Source organism: Manacus vitellinus, unplaced genomic scaffold (assembly GCF_001715985.3).
Source record: "Manacus vitellinus isolate BGI_N305 unplaced genomic scaffold, ASM171598v3 scaffold_13_pilon, whole genome shotgun sequence".
Lineage (NCBI taxonomy): Eukaryota > Metazoa > Chordata > Aves > Passeriformes > Pipridae > Manacus > Manacus vitellinus.
The window spans coordinates 15,894,794-15,921,015 of NW_021938999.1; the positions used below are offsets into that span (position 1 = coordinate 15,894,794).

Consider the following 26,222-nt stretch of genomic DNA (forward strand, 5'->3'; position numbering starts at 1 on the left):
CTTGCTCCATTCAGCCTACAGCTGTTATAGATGAAAGATGTTTTTAAATTGGTCAGATATCTTAACAATACTTCCACTTTAACATTTTTCTCACTGTGTTCAAATGTATGTCAGCTTCCTAATGAGGGTAATGTTCATAACAAAGTAGAAAGATTCTCATACAAAAAAGTGGGAGACTTTGAACTGTAGTGGCATGAACAGCTCTGGTGTAATACCAAGGTCCAATTTCACGGGCCTGAAAAACACAATAATATTGATACTAACAGGCTGAGAGACACAGGGCACTGTGAGTTATTCCTGAAGAAGGTGAATGGACAATGGAGAGTTAATACCAAATAGATGTACTTGCTCAGTTACTTCATAAGTGCCTCCATTTTCAAGACTTAAGAGAACAGTTCAGTGACAGAAAAAATCCAGATTTGTAGTCTATCATTGCTATTATTGAATGCTATTTGTGATTTCCACACCAATGTCATTGTATACTACACACCAGTTATAACCAGCACCTGAGTAACACAATTTTTATGGAAACACTGAATAGCTGTACATTCCACCCTTCCCTTTCCTCTGCATGCTCCACAATGCACTTGCACTTGCATCAAAACTCAGAGCCAGACCGTCAGTTTAACCACCTGCAACAATTTTATCAGTGGAAAATCTAGCCCTGGGTGTATAGCAAGAAGCCATGGGGACTATACTTCTCCCTGATTTCTAGCATTGCTACAGAGGCCACACAAGCTGCATGGTCAGTCTGTAAAACTAAATAAGACATAAAGTCCTAATGGTACATACTCTTGTGAAAGGGGCTGAGGAGAGCTGGAGATAGTGTACAAGCAAGGGCAGGTCTATGCACCAGGGAGCAGATGAGGGGGGAAAGAATGGGTATGGGGAGAAGGGAGTGTATCTGGGGAGAAGGGAGCAGTTGTACTCAGTCCAGAAGCATCATGTTGTAATGTTGGCTCAGTTGCCATGAAACCACCGTCTGAGAGAGCCTGTAACATCTCCTAAGTGCTGATGCCCTCTCAGTGCCCTTCACACTGTTCCCCTGAGAGCAAGGGCATTTCCTCAGAACTGGCTTCGAAAAGCTCTTCTAGTTTCTTGACTCAACCAAGATACATTCAGATGGACATGCAGGCAGAGCAGAAACAGTAAAGGAGGTGAAACCAGGTCTGGGAAACAATAATCAGCTCACCAATGTGACTTGCTACCTGGGGAGCAAAGACAGTATTTGGCTGGGCTGAAGGGACTGTGGAGGGAGCAGTGCCTGCACAGGAAAGGAGGCAAAGGCCAGAGACCTCTGCAAGCAAATTTACCTGTCAGTGCAACAGAGATTTCTGCTGTTGGCAGCAAACCTGCTTTAGGAGGTTCCTACTTGCTCTCCCTGCATATAACTGCTTGTTCCTGTCCCCACAGGGAGGTTCCCTCTCTGACGTGGGCCAGATAAGCTTTCTTTCCCATGCTCTGAATGAGGAAGGGGAACTTTTGTAAGAAGAGAGTGGGAGGATTAATTCATATTTTAGATGTTTCTACCATCATGACTTCTGGTTAACAAAGCAAAATTAGTAGCCCTGCTCTGAAGTGCTACAGAAGTGCAGTACAGACACGTGACTGCTGTAGGGAATCACCGTTTAAGTCACTTAGTCATTATTTCAGATACCTGCATCAGATGGACATTCTCTAAGAAAATGTGGTTTAAATATAAAAAATAACTGTTTTCAGGAAATTTCAAAAGGCTTTGAGACTTTTCTCTTTTTATTATTTTTCTTTTTTTACCCCTGTTTTACACACATACACATATATATTTATATTATCAAAAAGCAAGCGAGCCAGCAAGTAGAACAAGGTAGCTAAATTGGCTAAAACAAAGGTAGGTTTGCAAAACAGTTTTGCACTGGCAATAGTAAAGAACGCCTCGGAGCAATGAAAATAAACCCAATTCCCATTCTAATACCTTGAACTAGACTACATATTTACTATGGTAAACTAGATTTACTATGGCAAATATAATTAGGCTATATATTTTCCTATGGTAAAATGAATTAGAATTATCGGTTATGCTTTCTGATATTGACATGAATTAAGTTCTTATAAAGCCATTAAAAGCAGGGCTCATTGAATATCAGCATTAATTCCCTAATAAGCTAGATTTTTGTCTTGGAGATGTGCCAAGCAACCTCTATCAGATTCAGAGTCCCACCTGCAGATGTTCAAGTGGACCCAGTATATGCCCTGTAGACTTGGGTAAAATTGTAACAGCAGTGTAGTTACTAAAAGCAACAGGACAACAGATCTCAGACCTTGTGTGTCTGCACAAGGAAACCATGTGCTGCAGCATATTAGTTCCAGAGCAACATGAAAGCAGGTTCAAAGTTCCAGCTCCTAGGAGTGCACACTCATCAGTAGATCTGGAATGGGCCCTCAGAGGTTTCCTTTACAAGGCAGGCAGAAGCCCCTCCCAATTTAATTTCAAATATAAAATTGGGTGACATGACCTGTGGATGCTCTAGCATATAGTTATAAGCTTTTATTTCATATTGTAGTCAGGTTATTTTTTATTATTAATATTTATATCCATTATGTCATATAGGCTAAGGTTGTGTTACATATTTAATGAGATATATTTTTCAAGAAAATCCAGAGTGCATGGATGATGCAGAGAATTTGTAAAGTCACTCTAATCGTGCCAGATAAATTAAACACAAAATTTCAGTGTCTTCAGTAACCTCTCGGCTGCCAAACTCTATGGTTCAATGGCAAATCATTTTGGGACAGCCAGGATTTGGATCACAAAGTAGATTGTCTATTTTCTCAAAAAAGGTATCTCTGTCACTCCCATCCTTGTTGAAATGTCTCTGTTAAGCAGAGCTACACAATCCTTCTGACTCCTCCGACAGTGCACTGGCATGATAAAGGAAATTTTGTCTCTTTCTGCTATCTCTTTGTATATTTATGTCCAAAGGACTCTGAGTACAGAACAGTCCTCCTCCCCTTAATCCCTCAGCCGCTCTGTGAGGAACTCAGATATAAGTGGAACAGCGGAAATCGGTAGGGAGGAAAGGGAAATAGGATGTGACTCGAGGAGGACCTGCGTGGTGACCACAGATGTCCACTGCTAGACTGACACTGACGTCAGGAGGATCATGCCCTCAAATTAGTGCATAGAAAGAGAACAGGGTTGGGAATTTTGAAACTCATCTGAGTTGGATTTACTTAACAGATGTCGTTAGTAAACATGCAATTAAAAAATAGATTTTTGAAAGAAGCCTCTTCAGAGCTGATGCCACTGATCATGTGTCTTCCCCACATTCTTCTGTCCCATCCTCCTTTTTGCAAGGGACCAATCATTTTTCCTTTTTGTGGTTTTTTCTTTCATCTTTTGAGATTTAATAAAGTCAAGATTCAGCAGAATAGTTTGGTATTTTGTGAACACAATTCTTTTTTTATCCAATTGAGGCCCTATTGTGATCATGAAAAAATGAAAACTGTTGTGAACTACAGGCTGTTTACACTGTTAAGAGGTTGATACGGGTCAATTCTCTAAGGTTATTCTTAGTTCAACTGCTATATAAACTGTTGATGTCACTGACTGGAGGCTGCTCTCCAGGACATTATATATATATGATAATTATATGACAGAAAATGCAACATATGGTTGGATCTGACCTTCAAGTTCACTAGTGTAAGAAAGGAAAAAAAATTCTGTAAGAAACTTGCTGTTTTTCCCATTACTAAATTGTTATAAATGCCTTCAAGTTTATACTTAGTCTACAGAACATACAAAAGTCTTTCCTCACATGGACAGCAGTGCCCCATCCATCTTCAAGCCAGGGTACATTGTAAGTCTCAATGATCGTTGCCTCCAGAAAGCATTTTTGAGACAAAACAGACAAAGTCTTTTGCATAACTAGACAATCATCCAAAACTGGGATCTTCGCTCTCACATAAACATTTTGTTTCTCTGCAAAACAGTCTGAGACAGATTTTTCTGAGAAATAACAAATCATCAAAAATGAATCTAACAGCAAACAAGGGACTAAAGAAAAGCACCACTTCCTCACTCAGCCCACTTTGCTTGATCTTCATGAGCATTCAGATTTACAGCTGCTGATATTGCCACAAGAGCAGGTTTTTGTTGGTTTTAGTTTTTCTTCCTGTAGAGCAAGCACAGCTGCAAAATGCAAGCTCATTTCTAGGCTTATTTGTACACCACTAGTTCCAACCATTCATAGTTGTGCAACACCCCGTTGGGGTACTGGGGTTGCTGCAGTGTCACAGATAGTTTAAGTGAGGCTCATGGAGCTGTACAATTGTAACTATGTTTTATATGTATAATGAAACAATGCATGACGTGGAAATAAGCCAGCTACACTGAAACAGAACAAACTAACAGCTCCGATGCAACAGTTAAGCATCTCATCAGTTATAAAATAAAACAAGTTTAAAGCAAAAACTATACAGAGAACAGGATGCTTGACATTTTAAAGTAGCATATTCAAAGGATCATTTTTAGAACATTAAGGAAGTGTACTCATCCAATCAAGTTCTCAAAAGAATTCCTGCCACCAAAATGTTCTCCTCTGCTTTTTCACCATGTTGTAAGAATGGATCACTGTTAGGGGGAAATTCTTAGAGGGAAGAAAATTCTATGTACAAAACACTGCATGAAACTAAACAATCCTTAAATGGGGCTATTTTCCACATGGAACTGATGATTTAGCATTGTCATCCTTCAGCAGAGGAGAAAGAACTGCCTGTCTTTAGTTTACTTATTTAAGGTTAAAAAAGAGACAAGGAGTGTAAATTTGATCCTGCTTCAATTTACTTCAGTGGCAAAGTTCTTGCCATGACTTTAGTGGGAGTGAGACTGCAGCTTAATTCATTCAATATGGAGAAGAACAAACCAGTTGAAAATAATGTTCTTGTTTATTATATTTAAATTACTACCATAGTTGTTTTTAACAGTGTTAAGTAAGTCCTGTTTTAAAAGCCAAAGGTTGCCTTCAGTGGTGCCTATTCCTATGTACTGTGTCACAATGCAGGATCCTGGTCCTCTGGCCAACTCACCACTGCTCCCAGCAAGCATGGCTCACTCTGGGACATGGCCACATTCCCACATGGGAATGATATATGTTTGTGGATGTCAGTGTGGATAGGTCACTGTGACAATATCCAAACCTGGGCTAGGGCATCCCTTCCAGCCAAGAAACCAGGGTGCACACTTGGGTAATATAAATGCATTCATTGAGAACACAACTACACTTATTAAGACATTCATGAAAAGCAGCAAAGTAAAGTGAATCAACAGGTTAAATTTGCTGTTAGGAATCTGCATTTCTACTGGGAAATTTTAAGATAACCACAAATTGAAAGAAGTTGAATTTTATTTCTTTTCTTTCTAGAAGACAATCAGCCTTCTGGTCTGGCTATTCGCTGCCTCTCCCTATAAAGTAAAACGTAGAAACACACACACAAAATCTGTATGAAAGTACCTGTCAGTGAATTAACAAAGATTATTACTCAAAAGATAGACATAAATAAGACTGTCTATACTGTATGAATTAAACATGTCCACAGGTGTAAATTAGGACACAGATCCTCCTGTTCTTTAGTAACAGAACTGATGTTCTCCTGTAAATGACATTAATGAATGAGACTGGTTTATGAAAATCTTCTGCATTTGTTGTAGAGGTCAGAATGAGGATATTAAATGAGGTAGCAGACAATGAGGATGTGTTGCTTAGGGAAGCTGAATGTCACTTCTGTGCTTGGGGAGTTCTACAATTTGCATGAAGGTCACACGGTATCTCCAGCTACATGACAATTACTGATAAATACACACTGTTGCTCTGACACTGAATGCAGGACTATAGAAAGACCATTAAAATATGGAATACTACTGAAAAATCATCCCCTGATTTTCTAAAGATAGTAATCTTCTATTAGAAGACAATTTGTTACCTTCTCCTAATATTAAACATAACATAAATATAATAAGAATATCTCACAATCTTGTAAAAGTGTTTAAGAGATATAGATTAATTAAGGTCTATGCAGTGAAAACACCCTAGAAATATCACAAGTACAGTCATAATTTCTGAGATATCAATGACATGAACCAGTACCTAAAAGCTAAAGACTAAGTGAAGAAGATAAAAAGAAATATTGAAGAATTATTCAATTAATGGAACAGGGAAAATGTGGGCTGAGGTATGTGATTAAAGATCACATTAACAAAGGTGGAAAATACATGTACTACAAAATATTTTAATTTAATTGCATGTAATTTTAGTTGTATATGTGCACAATTTTTTTTAAAATACATTTTTAGAACTGAGGCAAACAATAACTGAAATCTATCATATGACATTATATTAATTCCTTCACTGGAATATCTGTATCTTAACATTTTAAGCACAGATTTCCACCCCTTAAGTTATTTCACAGAAGACAAAACCCTACATCTACCATTCAGAGAAGCTCTAAAATTTTAATTGCTGTCTGAATGTGAAGGAGCTGTGATGCACTGTGGTTTATTGAAGCACTCCCGTGGTTATAGACACTTCTTTTAGCTACCCTACCGTCTCGTCTCCCTCTTCCTTGATCCACCACTGACTTATTGTCTCTCTCTCTTTCCTCTGTGTTCCTTTAATACCATTCCCTCTTTTTATTTATCTCTTTTTGTCCCCCATGCTTCTGCACCCTCAGCATTCATCACCTGGCATTCCCTTTCTTCTCCTTAGTGCTACAGGGCTTGGGAAGAAGCAGTTTCCCAGCCCTCAGCTGAGGTGTGCTGGGCTGGGAGACACAGTAACTACAGAGCAAAGTCCTACTTGCTTCCAGCTTTCCTGCCCCAGTGAATGCTCAGTTCTTCTGGGAAGATGGAGCTATGCCATCCCATAAACACATTTCTCCTAGAAGGGGATGAACTCTTCTCTTCAAAGACACGTGTGACCAGGTCTTTGAAGCTGCCTGATCCTGATGTGTCCAGTCTTGGTCAGTTTTCCATAAAGAAGGAAAAGAGCCCTGTATGCTCCTCCTTATGATATTTCAAATCTTAGTTCCAAAGAACAGAGATGCCAGGACTTGTCAGTGACGTTACTTGTAACAATTTTATGAGAACTGGCAAGACAGTTCATTTCTCCTACATCTAATTCTCAGAAACCTTGGAATTATTCTAGCTGAAATACTTGGGGGAGGAATGTAGACTTAATTCCAACTATAATTAATGGTCAGGAGATCTGACATGATGTTATCAACAACAAAAATATGATTTAATTACAATAAGCCATACTGACAACATTTACAATACATAAGTATAAAAAAACTGTAATAATGTTTTTCTTCCATGTGGAAAAAGAAAAATACATCCCGTTCCCCCCCCAAAAAATTAAGAGAAGGCACAATAAATTCTGATAATTCTCTTTCTTCTGGATTTTCAGTTCCATCACTGCTTTCCAAATTAAGATTTATGTACGATTTTCTATCTGTATCTGTTGTTGATTTTCCCCCCCCTGCAGGAATATAGGTGGATAAGCTTGGACAGGAAACTGTATCCCTCAAGCCAAACTGAAAGGTTTATAAAGTTGCTAATAAAAGTTTGGGTCAGGGTCTAAATATCAATCATCCACTCATTGTCTTTTTAAACGAGCTCAGGCATTTTCCCAACCACTCCCAGCAGGTCTCTGCCACTATTTTAAACTAAGATTTCAGTCATTTCTTTTTTCCCTGTGTTGACCTCAATAATTTTTCTTTCTCCTCCCATCCTTACCTGCCAAATGCATCCATCAGGATTTTGCCAAAGGCTGTCTGCTTTTGAAGTTTAGAGGAATTCGCTAATCGTGAGTGTCAAATCCACAATAAATGCCATTGCCATATGGTATATGCTGCTTTGGGGAATTATCTCAAAAGGCCTGGCTGTGACAAGGCTGGTTGTATGTTAGGAGGGGTTTATTGCTAACTTTCATAACTCATGTCATGTTCTTTCAGTTTCTGTATTCATTGGCCTCCGCGAGTGCAACTGTTTCCTGAATTTATAAAAATGTTGTCAAGATCCCTTGATCTCGCTTCCTCTGTCTCTCTCACAGAAACACATCCAAACACATCCATACACAGTGGAATAGCAAAAGCACAGTGGCATACACATCTAGCAAAAGAGAAGCTTGTAAATAAATAGCATGTCACTCTGCTTACTCAATAAATTCCTCAGCGTGTTAAACTCATGATAAACATATCATAAGCCCTGACAAAGGTTTTACAGCCTGTCCCATCACACCATCACGAGTGTAATTCTGCAATGCATAGGAAGACGTAAGTTTGAAAAACAGAGCAGAAATAGCTCCCATAAGGGCAGGGTGCTGACATAGCTGAAACATAACTAACTGGGAAGCATTTGTTTGGGTTAAAGAAGACAATATCAGTGACATATCTCTGTGCCTGTGGTGTGCTGTACTTTCTAAGCAACAAGAAATCTAACCTCTATAAAAAATTGTCCATTAATACATAAATACATCTGTTTAAACCCCTCAGCCTCTAACATTCTCCACAAGAACCACACACAAGACTAAGAAATTCCACAGATAAACACACTTTTGTGACTCAAAGAAGTAAGGAAAAAGAAAAATGCATATCAAGAATACAAAAAAATTATTACAAAAATAAATTACACCGTCCTTTGAAACACTTGTGGCAGCTCCCTCAACTGTCTCTGATGCTCGAGGAAGGTGTGAATGTTCTCCATGTCCCACCTCATCTCCACCAGCCACATGGGAATGTCTCCAATGGGCCTCAGGATGTTTCAAGTAGCACTAGAAGCTTATGTTTAGGCAGTGACTCCCCTCTAATTTATGTATAGTATGTTAACATCCTCTTGGAACAAATAGAAATAATGGTTTAAAAAGCCAGTTATATTTCAGAAACATGTGCCCCTACACATACACTAAAAAGAGAATTTAATACTGTCCCTAGGCAGAATTCATCCATCTTTAAGGCTTATATTATGTATTTCTGGGAACTGTAGGGACAGTGTTTTGCTTTCCTGATTAATAATACAAATGAACTGCTGGCAACATCACATCAAAACAAAAGTGGCAGAATCAGAAAAACTACTGAAAAGTTTACCTTTATAGGAAAGCTTCAGTCTCGGGATGTTTTGTTTTGACGTTCCAATGACTGGAAGGAACAGCATCACTAAAGATAGTAGACTGCAGGCATGTGGCGCTTGCAAAGCTCTCATTCTGCTCCCTTCTTCTGTACCTTCTTTTGCACTATGGTGAAATATCTTCCCACTTTTCAAACAATCCAAGTTTAATCTGGAAGAAAAAAAGAAAACATCTGTAGATCTCCATTTTTCTATAAACAATAATTCTGTGAGCAAGCCAGACCTATCTTTAAAGAGTAACTGATTTAGTATCTTCGTTACAGAAGTATTAGTTCATCTAATATAAATAAAAATGTTCTAAATCTGTTTCTTTAATACTAAATTTGCACATTTTGACACTGGAAAAATATGTAAATTTTTCAAACACCAGTGTCTAGCACGGCTGAAGTTCAAGCACAAATTAAATTAATGCAGTATCCATAAAAAGAATATTTTCCGCTCAAAAGTGACCATGTAACTTGTTAGTTCATACTGCTCCACTGGATATCTTAATGTTTTATAACTTTCTTAATCTCAGTACAACAGCTACTTTATATTTATGCTATGGCTAGAATGAACCATAATATCTCAGATACCATGGGGGTACAAACTGAGTTAACAGTGAGTACATTCTCATCATAAACTTTCATAAATAAACTAAGAAAATTGTATAGAGCAAGCAGTTGTGTTTTATTTTAATAGAGAAAAAAAGTCAACGTGGATGGCAGATTTAAAAGTGCTTTCAGTATAGTATTTCCAGCAGAATAACTGCCTCAACTCATTCACCAAAATGTCCTATAAACTTTAATGAGTGTTTCATACAGAGGTCAATAGGCTGATATGGGACTTCATTAGCACAGCGTGCAACTTAGCCAGCTTTGCAACACTTTTCACTTAATAACAGTCATTCATATTCCATAAATCTTGAAGTGTTTTACAAATGAAAGCAATTATCACTGTCCTTATTTTCCCTATGCAAAAACGGAATCATAAAGCTGCAGTGAACCTATTTTCTCAAGGTCACACAGCCACTACAAATTTTTTAGTTGAAAAAAGCAACAGCAACCCTGGTGTCCCATTTGTACCTAGTTATCAGGTATCTCTTTTGCCCAATAACTCCAGTTTTGCACATGAAATCATTTGAAATGGCATCCTGAGTTCTGAATGCAGAACTTGATGGTTAATAAATCACAGAGATCAGAGTATGAAAATATTTGTGAGACCAGATCCTTCCCCCTGCAAGTGCATGATGCCAGAGGTCAAGGGAGATGGTTGGTGAAATGACAAATGTCAGTGTTTGAGTAATGCCGTAAAGCAAGGAGTAAGGAAATGTTATGGTTAGTGGAGAGATTAATGGCCCATGACTTGCCATGAAAATTCTTTTGTGAAAGGTACTGGAACTGCTTGATTAAAAGACTAATCCTAATGCCCACATCAACCAGCACTTGCATGGACATCAAAGGAGAGGTTTCTTGTAAGCCCATGAGAGGTGCAGGGGCTCGTGGCCCCTGAGCCTCTCCCCTGGTCTGACACTCAGCTCGCTGCAGTGCTGGTGTCAGAGCACCCAGAATCAACTTGGCACCTTGTGATGCAGACAGTCCATCCTTCCTAGCATGAAAGGACGGAGAGGGAACCCCTTCAGTTCTCTCCACCACAGGAGATCTCTCTCAGATGAAGCTCAGTCTTTCTGAGCCTCCAGACCACCTGTCAATATCAAAGGGTGCAGGAAGGGCATGGCAGGGAAAGAGACAGAGGGAAATAATTCCTAAAAACCCCAAAGCATCATTCCTATTGCAGAACTCTGAGCTTCTTTCTTCTCAGTCCCTTCCCCAACACTCACATCCAGTGTCTGAATGTCACTACATCTTCATGAGATGACATGGAAAGAAAATAAAACAAATGTGAAATGCTTCTGCTTCATCTTTCCCTTCCCTTCCCTTTATTACAGTATTGGATCCTAAGAGAAGATCCTTATTCCTTCTGTGCCAATACATCTATTTGAGGGTGGACCTTGAAGGACTACTGTTGATTAGACTATCTTGGGTTATATCACCCTAAAGAAATTTATTTAGAGGTAAGAAGGGGAAAAGAAGGGGAGGGAGGAAGGGGAAGATTGTAAAAAGATGAGACACCAGCCCTGTTCCTCTCCAGTAGGATGATAGTGACAAACCATACTTCACAAAAAAGCAATTAAGAAGGAGCCAGTCTCACAGCAAATATGTTGAGAACTCATGGCCTGAGGGTCTGGGCCTCAGCCAACAGGGGTCTCACCAAAGGATTTGGGGCTCATTTTCCTGAGGCAAAATACAGTGAAGAATCAGGACTAAATTTGGCACTTACAGAAAAAAACGAAACACCAGTTGCTGGAATGCACTGTCTTTTGCTGAACTTGGGCCTTGGCCACACCCCCAACCTCATTTTTTCATGTAGTTTTCTTTTGCTAATGGGAACCTTCCTTATTTTTCCCCCCTTCCCCTTTTATTTGAATAATGTCTGTGAAAAACCATTTGCTGTCACAAGGCGGTTAGTTTGTACTGGAGGCAGCTGCTCTGTGAGCTCAAGCCAACACTGTCCTGTCTTAAATTCACTGCAATCTGGTCAGATTTTCACATATATTTTTAGTTTATGATGATCCTCTAATACAATTTCAGCTTCTACACAGAGTCTTTCCAACAGTCTAATGAGTAGCTCAGGTTAATGAACTTCAGAGCAACTAAATTGCCATTAATCTTGGGGAAATATCCTTCCTCTGTAACACATGTAATGTTAATCAGTGTCCTATGCTTAAAAGACCCACAGTCACATTGCTCAGAAGCAGACTCCTGAGCAGAAATAAAATATAAAACCTAAAAGCAAATCTGACTCCCCCATTCTTTCCTCCCCTGAAAAGTAAGAAGAGTTCTGTCATGGAAGGAAAAATTATAGTTTCCTTTAGTTCTTCAATACTTTTGCTAAGCACCAGCATGTTCTAAAACTTCCTCATCGTGAACAGTCCCAAAATAAATGAGGAAAAAGAGTCTGAAAAGAAAACTGCTGAGGCTAAAGCTGCTTTCCCACCTTGGCTTCAGCTAGGAAATATCTGCACTGTGTTAATTATCACCTGCAAGACTGACTGTGGAAGGAAGTTATGCACACACCTCGCTGAAATAGGGGCATTTCCAGTGGAATAAAAGAGCTTTTATTTGCCCCACGTAGGGATGGGAGGCGAGAGGCTGAAGAGGGGCCAAGGAGCCCGGCTCCATCCTGCTTGGACCTCCCTGGGGGGCTCATAAATTTGTAATGGGCTGTAGGTTAAACTGCCAAAAGACAAAAAGCTGAACTGCTGGTGTCCTGCCATCCTGACACAGAGAGGCAGCTGGACCTGACTGGCACAGGCGTGATGTCACGTCCCCTAAACGAGGTGTCACCTCCCTGCAATTGGTCAGATTTAGTGGAGCCTATAAAACAGATTGCTCCGAAGCTACTGTCTGAAACAAGAAAACCTGGAGCCAATTTACTAAACATAATTTATTCCAGGTCCTTTGTGGCAATAAACAGAGCTCTTCAGCCCTCTCAGACACACAGACAGTGAGGAGCTCTGTGCTAATGGGAGGTTTTTCAGATCGTTCAGCTCAAACCTATCTAAGTGCAAAATCTCGCATTCACAAATACTGTGTAGTTTCTGACTTCTCCTGGCGTCGTGAAGTCCAGAGCTGAAAGGACTGTGTCCCATCTACAAACATACACTTTTTTAACAGTAGTTCATGTAGTTCTCAGTTAATTCCATAACAAAAACCTTTATGGAATTGGAGGATAATTTAAAACCTGTTTCCAGCACTAGTTTTCCAAGGTCATTTTAAAATTCAGAATTTTGTATTCCAATAAAGAGATAAGGCTCAGTTTTATTGAATCTCATAGCAATGTTACAAACTGTGACAACTGAAAATTGAGAACAACCTTGAATTGGTTCATGTTGATTAAAGATTATTATTGATTATGGATTATTGAAAAGTATGTTTTCTCTTTCCTATCTCTTTATTAAGTACATGTCCTTTACATATATGCATACAAATTTAAAGCATGTTTCTTTAACTACAAATATACAGATATTTGTGTCCAATGCATATACCTGTAGATGTCTCACCTTTGAATTATCATATATATGCCAAAAGAAAAATTCCTATGGTTGTCTACTATGTGGTCCAAAACTGTACTATAATAATGAGTTGGATATTGAATATTCTTTGTTAATAAGAGAGAAAACTACAGGCATACATAACTCAGATTAATAACTTATAAAGTCAAATAGACTAAAAATAAAATTACATCTTTAGACTTAACATTCTTAACTTACTTCTTGAACAACAGAGATGACATTCATCCAGAGTACAATGAAACTATGTTCTTGTAACCCTTTAATAGATGGTCTGTTGATATATTACTTGGCAGAAGAGGCTTTTCTCTTCATTATGAATCTCAGTTAAAGCTAACTCCATCCAAGAACTGGTAAAGAGTTATTATTCATCACCATTCTCCTCTTTATTAAGTAGTTTTTGTGCTGTTTATAGTGCAGGAAATGTTCTTTTCCAAGGATTCTGAAAAATACTGCTTTTTACATAAACCCCAGATCAGCATTACATAACTTCCCAACACCAGGAAAAACTACAGAATAAAAAGACAATGGTACAATAAAAGGGCCTACAGTAGGTGATTTTTTTTTTTAAAATTTTGTTTTGCTTTAATCATTGGGTTTAGTGTTTCTGGTTTAGATGAGTTTTTGCCATAGAACAGCCTTTGCTATTGTTAAATACCCAGATGATTAGCAAATACTCATATGAAGCATAACCCAGCTTATAATGAGTTTTACAAAGCTTTAAAGGCTTTGCCTTTACTGAGCTCCTCACAGGATTTATACACTATCCATTCAACACCAGTAATTGGGAAGGCAAGAAAAAACGCTGTTCTGATTCCCACCTGAGAAGAGTCAAATAGAGCAAAGAAAAATGAAGGGATTGAGATACAAGGAGGATGTACCTGAGGGAACAAAGAGTCAGCAAAAAATCCGTTTTTATTGCAGAGAATCATATGATAATAAATAAAGCTCTCCAATAGAGAGAGAAAATACCTTTGAGCATTACAGCAGATTTTTTATTCATTAAGATAAATTCAAACTATAGTAAAAATGGTGATGAAGGAAGTGAAATTTGAGAAAAGAAGGATGAAGAAACTCATTTATTTTGTTCATTTTTAATAGTTTTCTGGATCTTTCTGAAGCCAATCTGCTGATGGAAGCATTTCTTACAGGCATGTCATCTGTTTGGAGATAAATACAGGTAGGAATGGGTAATTTATAGAGAGTGGTCTGTGTCACATTGCTATGAAGAGCTTATCTGACCATGAAATTTACTATCGGGCACCTAAAATTATGCACACAGGAAATGAGCACTTTGCCTTCAAAAGATACCAGGATATTTTTCAAGTCAATGTCAGTGAGATCAGGATTACACCCAAAGATTTCACATAGACGGAGAACTAATCCTTTCAGAAAGTGGCAGATAGACAGCCATGCACACAGGCTTGTTATATATGACTAGTAATGGTGATTGTGAGTAATTTTATCTGTGGTATTATATCTTTTAGACATATAACACATAAATCCAAGACTGACAATAAAACAAATGCTACTCTTTAACCCTAATCCTTTGTATATTGTGTCTCCCGAAAAATGAAGAAAATCAGACACATAGTTTTACATTCTATTCCCTGTTTCTCAAGCACAATATTTATTGTGAAAAAAGGTGGGATGGGATCAGGTGGGTTGGAAAGCACCTTGCCATCTGCTAATGATGTTGCAAAGAGGAGGTGAACACATGAATAAAACATCCCACCAGTCAGATGTGCAGCTTGTATCTTCACACAGAAATATCAACATGCCTTTCACTCTGAAGTTAGATGCACATGCACCTCTGATACTTCTCTTCTTTTTTTTTTTCATTGTTTTCTTTTGTGGAAGGAACTATGACTTCAGGTATTACATCTGTAATAACAGCTTCCCATAGGCTCTTTATTTAGAATGACATGAGAACACCCTACACATCTGACCATAAAAAAGAAAAAAAAGAAAAACCAAAACCCCAACACAAGCCAAAGAAGAAAGCAGTGTAAGGCACGATTTAGCAACACATAAGAATCAAAAGGAACCCTAAGCCAAACCTCAGTGTTACATTATTTTAAGTATAGCATGCTTCCCCAGCAGACCAAAAAAAACCCTCTCAAACTATGAAAAGTGATTCTAAGATGGGTTTTGTAACTGTGGTATCCAAGAAAAGAAAAAGGCAGTAGCATGAAAATTCCTAGAGACATTAATGAAAAGGTAGACTAGATGGAAACCGCTTCCTGCCGAGTGCTGTGACGTCTGAAGGGTTTCAAAGAGAGAGAATTTTCCTCTGAAATGTCTGTCACCACCTGCAGCACTTGTGGTGGCTTGGCTCAGCTCTAACTATAGCAGACAGGGAGAGAACACTTGCAGGATGCTTTGCCTGTGGAACAGCCTTGGCTTGCTTTTGGGAAAATACTTAAAAGCCAGAAAAGTGTCATGATGGCCATCAGATAAAATAAATGCTCATTTTGGGGAGACCTGCCTGGACATTTAAGCACTAACAGATTGCATTTATTCAGCTGCAGCCTGAATTAACCCCAGGCAGCACTGTCAAGCCAGCTAACCACTGATACTGCAACTACCATTCTGTTGCTGGAAGAAACATAAATCTACAATGGCCAACTCAAAGGAAGGATTACAGTCTCTTTTTCATCTCCAGGAATTCTTGCCAGTGTTTCTCTATGGAAAAACTGTTCTCTGTATTTCCTTTCATAGGAAACCTTCTAACTTCTCAGGAGTGGAACGTGACTCCTCTAGCAGGGACAATTCTATCACCAGAAGTCTGAACTGGCTGATATTTTTGGGGGTTACCAGTAACTAGTGGTAATAGGGTGCTTTACATATTAGTTACTTGAACAGACACTTGCTCTACCATGTATTTTGCATGTTTGTGAAAAACCCTGCTTGATGGGGAAATAGTGCAGCACTCTGGTGAAATTTGTCATGTATCAAGTCCTGACTTACTCCTACACATGACACAGCAGCAAGGTAAACAATAGTGTATCCTCTGAAAGGGTACAGCCAACAAACTCTCTGCATGGATGTATCTAATAGATACAAGTAGGTAGGGCTCTTCTGTCCTTGATCCAAGTAACCCAAACCTAAGCCAGCTCCTACTGCTGTATGGCTCCATTAATTACATACTATATAACAGTATATTACACATTTTAGCCATACATGCATCAAAGGCAAAACCAGCCAGCCAACTTTGCATGCAGGCAGAACCTGCAGCTACCCAGACCGTCCATAGAATCACAACCCAGCAGACTCTACTAAATCAGAAACTCGACCACAAAAACCCCAAAACAAACCCTTCCCAAAATTGAAAGAAATAAAGAACAAATATTTGCATTTACAATTATATTTATAATGCTAATTTCATTTCACAGTCAATGCTTTATTGTGCTAAAATTTGTAGCTAGATTTATCTGATATAAGCAGTAATGTATTGCCAACTAGTTTGCAATTGTGCTTAAATGCTTGCAGGCACTCACAGATTCACCAGCTGTATCTTATAGATATAGATGCCTGTGGGACTCTAAGAGTAAAACAAAATTATTCCCCAACTGTATCTTAAAGTTGATTATGGGACTCAGAGAAAAACAGAATGTTATAAATGTTAAGGCAACTGCACATTGTAGTTGGCATCTTAATATAATTAACCATTTTGGGGATTTTTTTTACTTCACTAATGCTGATAGGATGTTTCATTAACTGCCAGTATTGCTTAGTCGATTGTCAGCTGTGTAAAAGTCAAATCTTATAGTTTTCAAAAGAATTGAGGCTAATACAGTTTAGTGACGGTTAAAAAATGTGCAGTTCATATGGCAGCTGGGCTTTGATCAAATATGTTTGCTGGATATTCAATGGCATATTTTCCTAAAACTCCTTTCATCAACGTATGGCCTCATTATATGATGCACTATCAGTGAACTCTGTAGAGCACAGTCTACAGAGCTTCAATATATAAACCATACCACAGGGAAAGACATGCCGGAAGGATTTTGATTTACATTTCCAACAAATTTCGATTTAATAATTCATGCTGATATACTTGAACTCTATTGGAGGAGGGGTTTTTATATCCATTGTCCAACTAATTTTGGATCAACATTTTGTGCAGCCAATATGTAAAATGATACACATATGAACATGTACATTGCAGTGCAGTGATCTCTATTGTCCCTTTAACCCAGTTATTTTATTGTTAGGCTGAACACATTTGTTTTCTTTCTAGTTTTTTTAAACATTTGATTTCATTACATTTGGTGACAGGGAAGAAGCAGTGCCTCTATATAAGCTTACACAATATGTGGACATATTCCTCTTATGGGTTTCCCTCAGGTACTCATCACCACAGTACCTGAGCAGTTTAAAAGCTTTAATGCCTCTATTCTCTATCCTCTATCCTTGTCATTATGAGTCAATTAATTTTTACCGTAGGATATGACATCCCTTGGATAAGGTCACACCAGCAGTTAGGAGCACATCCTTCAACATTCAGGCAGTGCCTTAGTCATCCACCCTTCTCCCCAGGGGCAATAGACTACTGGCTGTGATTCCTGTGGTGAGATCCATGACTTCATGTATCACTTCTTCCAGGGTTTTACACTTGATTTAAGTTCTTGCGCAAACTGCAGAAAATTGCAAGCAATAACAGTTTCATTTTCTACAAAGAACTTCACAGAGCTGCGTAAGGAGTAAAATGCTGCCAGTGTGAGTTCAGACAGCAGGTTATCAAAGCTTTAACAGTCCTGTGTCCTCTGATCATCAACTCTACCACTTTCAGATAGAACATGCTGCTATCAGACCCTCAGAGAACTTTACGCTTGTGTTACAGCAGAAATCAATTTATATTTGGTGCAATAGTTGTTTTGCTGGTCTATTTTTAAGCTGCTTTGTGAAGGGTGCTAGCATGACAGTTCCTGGAATCTGAAACAGCCATACGGAAAAAGAAAACAAGAATTCAGGCATCACCTCCTCCATTCAACACAGAAATATTTCCACTTTGGTTTAAAACCACAATAACTTTCCTTTGTCTCGTGAGGACGAAGTGAGGACAAAGAGTGCATAGATGAATCAGTACTTCTTTGAAAAGCAGGGAAGATTTTTATACAGTTAACCAGTTAGTTACTGGGCGAGTTCCATAACCAGAAGAGCAATACAAAAAAGGTAGGATGTAAAACACCACTATAATTTCCTTTTCCCCAGTAATCATTCTCCCCCGACATGATGAGGCAGTCTTGACCTTGAGGAACTTCTAGGGTATATTGCCTACAAGGACTGTCACCACTGAAACAGGGGCTCAGAGAAGTCTTTGCAGACCTTTGAAACTTGACTGGACATAGCTCTGAGCAATCTGATCCAAAGCTGAAGTTATCCATTCTTTGAGCTACAAACAGAACCATATGACTTCCTCATGTTTCTTTCAACCGTAATTTTTCTACTAATTCTTTTAACAATTAACAGACAAATGAATAACTGAACTGAATCACACACTGAAGATCTTCCTCAACATCCAACACTCTTCCACTTAAACTAAAGTGTCTGACAGACATCAAACGGTTTTTCCTACTCTCTGGTGATCTTATCTTCCCAAGGATTGCTCTGATGATGGAAACACCTACCTGATCTTCTCACAAATCATCTGCTTTAGTATTGAAATTGGACTGAAATCAGGATCGCTTTCCTTTTATAAAACTGTCCAAAAGCTGCACCAATTCAAGAGCTGATTCACAAGCAGATCATAAACTCCTGTATCAAGAATAGGAATGTGTGCATAGGACAAGTGAAGTACACACAGAATAGATACAAGCATTGCATTAGCTGTATAACTTAATTCAATATCTCACAAGTATAGTTCACCCACACAGTCCTGATTTGCCTATCCCATGAAAACTAAACACAGAACTGAGTGTCAAAATTATTGACACTGTATGTGAAATAAGGTTTTTGTCTGCACTGATGAGACCAGAAGGGGATTTCTTCCAGGATTCCCCCACTGGAGCTAGAAGAAGAAGCTGGGTGAGAAATGCCACTGAACAAACTGCTGACACTCACATCAAACCAATGGGTTCTGCTCACCCAGGAGATAAGATATCAGCTCTGTGTTCCAGGCTGACCTCTCTTTTCTGTCCAAATTAGCAGTTCCTTCCTGCTGCTAATTATCTCCCAGTTGTATCAAGAAGTGGAAGCCATTGTAGTTACCACACTAAATATTTCTCAAGGCTGAGGGGAGAAAAATGACTTGGAAGGATCTGGTCTCCACACTCTCTTAGCTAGAAAAGAGATGTGGTGAAAAAGATTAAGTTGTGTTTCCATAGCCATAGCTGAGCAGGTGGCAAAAATCCACCACAGGTGCTTGTTCTATAGAGAATTCCATTCTCTGGTAAAAGCAGCCACTCCTCAAAGAACCAGGGCTTGAAGATATCCAGGACTCTTCATGTCAGATGAGCCCTATGCAAGTTTATGAAGCCTTGGGATCATTATGATTAACTATCTTCCTTAAGCCATTCCCCATCAGGCTTTAGTGGTTTTTAAACCACTGACCCTTTGAATTAAAGAGGTAGATTTCTCTTTTCACAGCTGTGACTCAACACAGGAAGGAATTCAGAGACATCTGAAAACAAAGCCAGGCAGAATTTAAAACAAAATCCTTCAATGACAGATTTAGCAAGTGATGGGCACAGCTGGAGCTAACAAATATAACTTAGTAAATGAGCATGCATTATACAACAGCCTTACACAGAGAGACCCTGTGAAGGGCAATTTCTTCAAAAGGAACAAGAAAAACCAAACTACTAGGAATAAATCATGAGAAAAACTAGATATTGGCTGTTCAAAAGGAACCTGGGTCCTTGGATCTTTGAACAAACTGAACAGTAACCACTTATCTGTAAAATGAGATAGGTCACAACCAATTAAGCAAATTAAACCTTGATTTTTAATAATTGTTTATTTAAATCACAATGCAAAATCAAAATTCCTGTGCCTAGAGAGTAAAAAAACACTAATAAGATATAGTTTTCAAAACTTTTATAATACCTTTCATACATTCAATTTAAAATATGCAGTAACTAGTATATAATAAATTATTGAGTCATTGCAAAGGAAATGCATTCCTACTATTTCAGTTTAACAGCTGAGGAAGCTGATGCTAAATGTACTCGGCTGACATTCCAGGAGGATTTAAAGTGAACAAAGAGTGGAATCAGATTATATTAATTGCTAGTTATCAATGTCACTATCTTAAACGTGATATGCTTCTTTCTACCCAGTCGAATGGACTATCTGATGCAGCATATCAGTTTTAAATAAACAAGTACAAATTTAAAGATGAACTTTATCAAATGCAAAAAATATCTTAAAGATTATCAAGCATGGAACATAGTTGCAAAGGAATCAACCTACTGACCATCTTCCCATCATACTGCAAAAGCAAAACAACAATGACTTCTGGAAACTCTGCTTCCCTTGTCTGCTCAGCTGGGGTATGTGACTTGCATTAATGGCACAGGAATAATGTACTTGCACTCAGACCCTGGACTGACTGATGTCAAATGAAGTTCAACCATTCATATTAATGGGGTGATCCCATTTGTCTGAGGGAAGAGAAGTCTCTTAGACCTCAGGGTCATGAATTGACAAGCTATCGAACATTTTCTCTGTAGAGCTGACCATCCTCCATCCTCACTGAGATCAGCTGTCTAGACCCTTAGTCCCACTCCAGCTGCTTTGTGCTCCTCCTGAGGCACAGAAAGAGCTCATTACTGATTCTTTCTGTGCAATATGCAATGCAGGGCGGGGTCTCACATTTCCCCTTCTAGGTCACCCAGAATAGTCACATTTCTGTGGACCCCGAGAAAAGCATAGAAACATAACACATAAACTGTGAGTTTTGTTACTCTGGAGATCTGTAATTGACTAAGCCATATGGTGACAGAAGTGCCATTAATGCCAAAAAAAAGTCCACTGAAAACATCATCTCAAAAGAACAAAGATGACTAATAGCTTGTACCAAGAAAATGATTGCTAAATTGCTATCGTCTCACGCCTCTAATAAACTGGGAGGAGGCAAAAAGCAGCTTTTCTTTCAAATGGACTTTCTGGAAAAATACCTTCTCACAGCATTTATTCTTGACAGGTTTCAGAGTATCTATAAGCTCATGGGTTGTAATCATGCTAATGATCAGCAAGTAGTTATTTCAGATGGTTGATACAAGTCTGACATTATCTGCCAAAATATTAAAATATGCAAAGAAAAACACTGCAGCAGAGTTTTGGTATTCTCAATATCAAGTAGAGCAATTTGGGGAGTAAGGATAGTTATAATTTTCACCACCATCAATAATTATAATAATATTAAGAACAGCAAAAGTAACAATGATAACCATAACTTTTTTCCTAAACTTTTTTTTGAAACAAAAATTCTGCCAAATACAAACTCAAATTTTATGGATGATAAGAAAGTCAGCTGCTTCCAGTGACATTTACAAGTTGTAACTCAGCTCTGGCGGTCAGGACATGCCAATGTGAGTGAATCAATTCAAAAAGCCCACTCAAACCTTGGCATCTCTGTTCCTTTAGAGGCACCTCAGCCACATTCTTGTTTTTCAGAAGTCCTTGTATAAACATTCAAAAAAACAAAACAATAAAAAGATAAGAATCCAGCATGCAAGGCCAACCCTAACAAAGGATGAGACAAATGAAAAAAACCAAGATTAAAAAAATGCCTTATGTGCATAATAAATTTCAGTATCATGAGTCACTGGATTGACTCATGAACTATAAATTGACCATGCCCCTTTTAATTGTTCCACATAAAGATCTCCTTTCTGAAAAAGAAGAACATCTTCAGCAGAGTTGCTACAGCTAGTTGTTTGTTTATGAATAGTATGTGGGTACTGTAGTGCAAGTTATGGAACTTCAGTTCAGCTGTAGGTTTAGAAAGCAGCATGTAGGACATAGGAGATGTGCAACTAGATCAGAAAATGCTTTCTATATGTACTTGGAGAATCACCAGTAGAAATCACCAAGAAAACAATGCAAATCCATTCCTCACAGTAATATCAAATGTAAAAGCTAAAAAAGCAAGAATGCAAACTTATGTAGTCGGTATCTGAGAAAGTAATCACATTTGAGCTTCTTTCAACATTAAAGTTATCTCTCAATTTGCTTTCCTTAACAGTATGTATCACAAAACACCTTACTGATTTTCTACATTTAAGCACTTCTGGGTTTTCTCCACCTTCAACATTCATTTCCTTCTCCAGAAAAAACCTCTCACACAACAACTCCTTACTTAACTAAGACTATAAAAATGTTTGTAATGGCAAGACTGAAGGCTCATTCAATATCTTTTCAACAGTAAGTGTAAAGAAGAATAATTATAGAACATTCATGTATATTTCCCCACCCTTAGTGCTCCCCCTTCTCTCCATCTATTTTCAGCTCAGGAGATTTCCTGAGCCTATTGTGGCCTGTCTATTTTGTAAACCCCAAGTAGGTATCACTTTCAAGTACTTATCCAGCATCCCTTTGAGCTCTTGTAAAATTCTTGCATCTACAACACCATCTGGCAAACAATTTTATGTGTCTGCTACCCAATGTGTGAAGGACCACTTCCAATACCAACAGTGCAATGTAAGAACGTATTTATTTTCCCTCATATGCCACCACCTCTATAATATGAGCCAGAAAGTAGATTCCACTAGGCAATAAAAAAAAAAAAAGAAATTTTGATTTAGTTGTGAGGATCATCCAACTGTTTCAGCATTAAGAGCATTACACATGCTACCTCATTATTTTATTTTGTATTATATTCTCAAACAGTAATTGGGAAATTAAGTGAACATTGGTCAGAGGAGATTAAGAAGGTGATAGTAGTGGTCAGTTTTAATGAGTGTTTACTGCCAAAGAAAATTATCTTGCTATGGTCACTGCACAAGATGAGATGTAACACTTCACAATGAAATCTTTGATGAGAATCCAGGACCAGCTTTGAACATTCAACAAAATGAGTTTTTGCCAATGTTGCAAATACACAGGTGGGGCAAAAACACACCTTAGACCAGCGAAAGAGAAACACCCCACATCATTCTTGGTACCTTCAGGCATGTAGGATGGAAAAGGCATCCAGCACCCTGCAGTTGGGGAGCTCGTCACCTCTCTCCCTGACAAGGCCCTTTGCCTCTCTCACATTGCAGTAAAATTCACTTTCAGTTTACTGAAATGACCAGGTTTTCTCACATCCGGAAGTTTTACTCGAATAAAGGGGGGGGTGTGGGATGAAGGGTTTTACTTTTTGCACAAGCCAATAATATATCTTAAAAATCTTCTGTTCTCAAAATTGTTAAATAATTTAAGAAATGTATTTTAAGATTTATGCTGCAAGTTGACTAGGTGGAAATAGAGTTATAAGCTCTATTAATCTTCATGTTTCAAGGTGTGAGTGATGTAAGAAACACCATGTTGCAATTTAGAACAGTAAAATTGTGAAGATTTATGCCTTCCGTTGAAACATCTGGTCTTACCCACTCTTGGTGCCAGAGTGGCAGACTGGATGAGCTACTTGTTTATTCCAGTCAGGCACTTCCTTGACTCCTGGACTTTATGTTAAGACATGATGAACATCTTACTCCCAATGGAGAATTTTTATTCTCATGAAGTCAGTAGGTCAGAACTTGAAATTTACAGCTCATGAAAGGGATTTCTCTTTTGAGTTTGTTAGATTCTAGTGGATCAGTAGATAAATATAAATACTTGAAACAATTGTACTTTATATACTCCATACTTACGCTTCATACACACAGAGGCATTAATTTAAGGGCCTGTCAGAACATAACCTTTTTAGCAACATCCCACAGAGTGAATCATGAGAGGTAGTAAATATCCAAATGGGTTAATCTCACAGAAATACTACAGTGAGCCCTGTCAAAAAAAGTTCCTCTCTACAAAAATAGCAAAGTTTTCAATTCAATATTATAAACTGCGATTATTCAATTATTTGATAATTTAGAATTAAAAATTATTTAATTCTTTTGATTGTATCTATCAAAAGTCAAGTTTCAAGTTAAGTTAGTATCTGCAATGGGTCAACAATTTTAACACATTTCTTTCACTGCCTAGTGAGTTTCAGAACTGTTTCAAAAAATACACACATCCAAAAGTTTTGTGATTTTTTATCAAAAACTGACACTGAAATTATGGTGGAAAACACTACACTTTCTGGAAAAAAAAAAAAAAGTCCTCATTAGGTTTTAAAACAGAAAAGTTACACTACTTTTAAGATTTTCCAGAGGTAGCTACAGTTTGGCCTTGACCCTGCTATTGAAAAGTGCCAGAAATACCAAATTATAGCAGGGAAAATGTTGTATGTGCACATATGTATGTGTTTGTCTACAGTCTGCATGAGCAATTGAAAAATATCCAACATATACACACAGCAAACCACATAATTAAAATTACTCTTATGCAGAATAAATTTGTCTTTAAAGTAGAAAATAATGGAAGGACAGCAGAGACTTCTCAGTACTAAAACATAATGCTTCATTTAATGAGTAATCCCTCGACAATATGGATGTTTACCTCACTCTGGGCAAGCTCAAGTGCACAGACAGACAATTACAATGCTTCAGCTGATGTATGATAACTTGTTAAGCTGTTGTAATGAAATGACATTCTTTCATGGGCTTATAGACTGCATTTCTATATTTTCCTCCGTGCCAATATGGCTTTTTTCTTCCAAAGATTAAATGGCTAAAAAATATCTGCATGTTCAAAGTTAGAATGTCTGAATCTGAATGCACAAAGCCCTAGAAACTTAAAAACTGGAACCTATGTCTGCAGTCTCTCTGAGTTTGGCAGGTAATGTGTCTGCACACACTCTGCTTTCAAAAAAACGGAAAAAAATTTAGGAAATTTAAAAAGAAGACAGAAGATTTTGCAATAGGAAAAACACAATAAAATTGGTTGCATTGCTTCTCAGATGAATAATAGCTGGATAGCAGACTTATTTATATGACCCATTGAATATGGTTCAAAAAAAAATTTTAGTATGTAGATATAGACTGTAGATTAATAGTAAATGCTGGCAAATGGCTTCAGAGAGTCTCCAAGTTTTGCTTTGGGAGAATGGCAAAAGGAGAAAAGATATTGCTAAAGCTTCTCTTCCCACCACTTTTACACTGCTGCCTCTTGACAGAGTGAAGGGTGCAAAGTTCTGAGATGGGTATTTGGTAAAAGCATAGCTTAAATCATAAAAAAAAATCTAATAAATTAATCAGGAGTTACAATGAACATGGAACTGCTCAAAATAACATTAGTTTTGTTTCAGCTGTGTTTTACTTGTTCATCATGTATGAAGGATGCAGATTTCTCTGCTTTGGGCCATCCCCCAGACCTACTGAGCACCTCCTTTAGTGTGGTGACTCTTCACTTCTCCAAAAATTTGTGAAAACTGAAGGCAGTACTTCAAACTATTCATTAATTTTCTAAGCTTTTAGACACTATATAAAAATCTTATTTTTCTATTCCGTATCACTTAATAAGGAAAGTTAAATACAGAGATTATAAACTGTGCTGCTTGGTAGTATGTGAACTCCAGAATCTCAAAAGTGCCCACTTTTCTGTATTTCTTTCAATGTATTTGATTAAAAATTTTGGCTGTCAATGTAAAAGGAGTTTTAAAGTGATTTGTAATGTTCTTATATTCATGAGAGTCTAAAGATATAAAAGATGTGAGCTTCACAGAAAAGTAACTCACACACACTCAGATATAAGCATATACAGCATATGGAGGTGTGCCTTGTTCCACAAGAAACTATTGTCATTCACAGCACACAAGTATGAGTTTCCAGCTTATTTTGATCTAATTTCTTAAATATTCAAAATATAATGCATTTTAGAAGCTTTTATTTCCTTTTTTTTTTTTTTTTAACTAAGCAGAAA

General features: G+C 37.9%; 1 protein-coding gene across 1 annotated transcript in view; it reads right to left on the reverse strand.

The window, feature by feature from the left end:
• Positions 1-26,222, reverse strand: part of SEMA3D (semaphorin 3D) — a 122,041-nt gene that overhangs the window by 83,920 nt on the left and 11,899 nt on the right. Inside the window, exon 2 of the mRNA XM_018068115.2 lies at positions 9,118-9,308. Coding sequence (XP_017923604.1) covers positions 9,118-9,232 — 115 coding nt within the window. The 5' untranslated portion in view covers positions 9,233-9,308. The remainder of the gene's footprint in view (positions 1-9,117; positions 9,309-26,222) is intronic.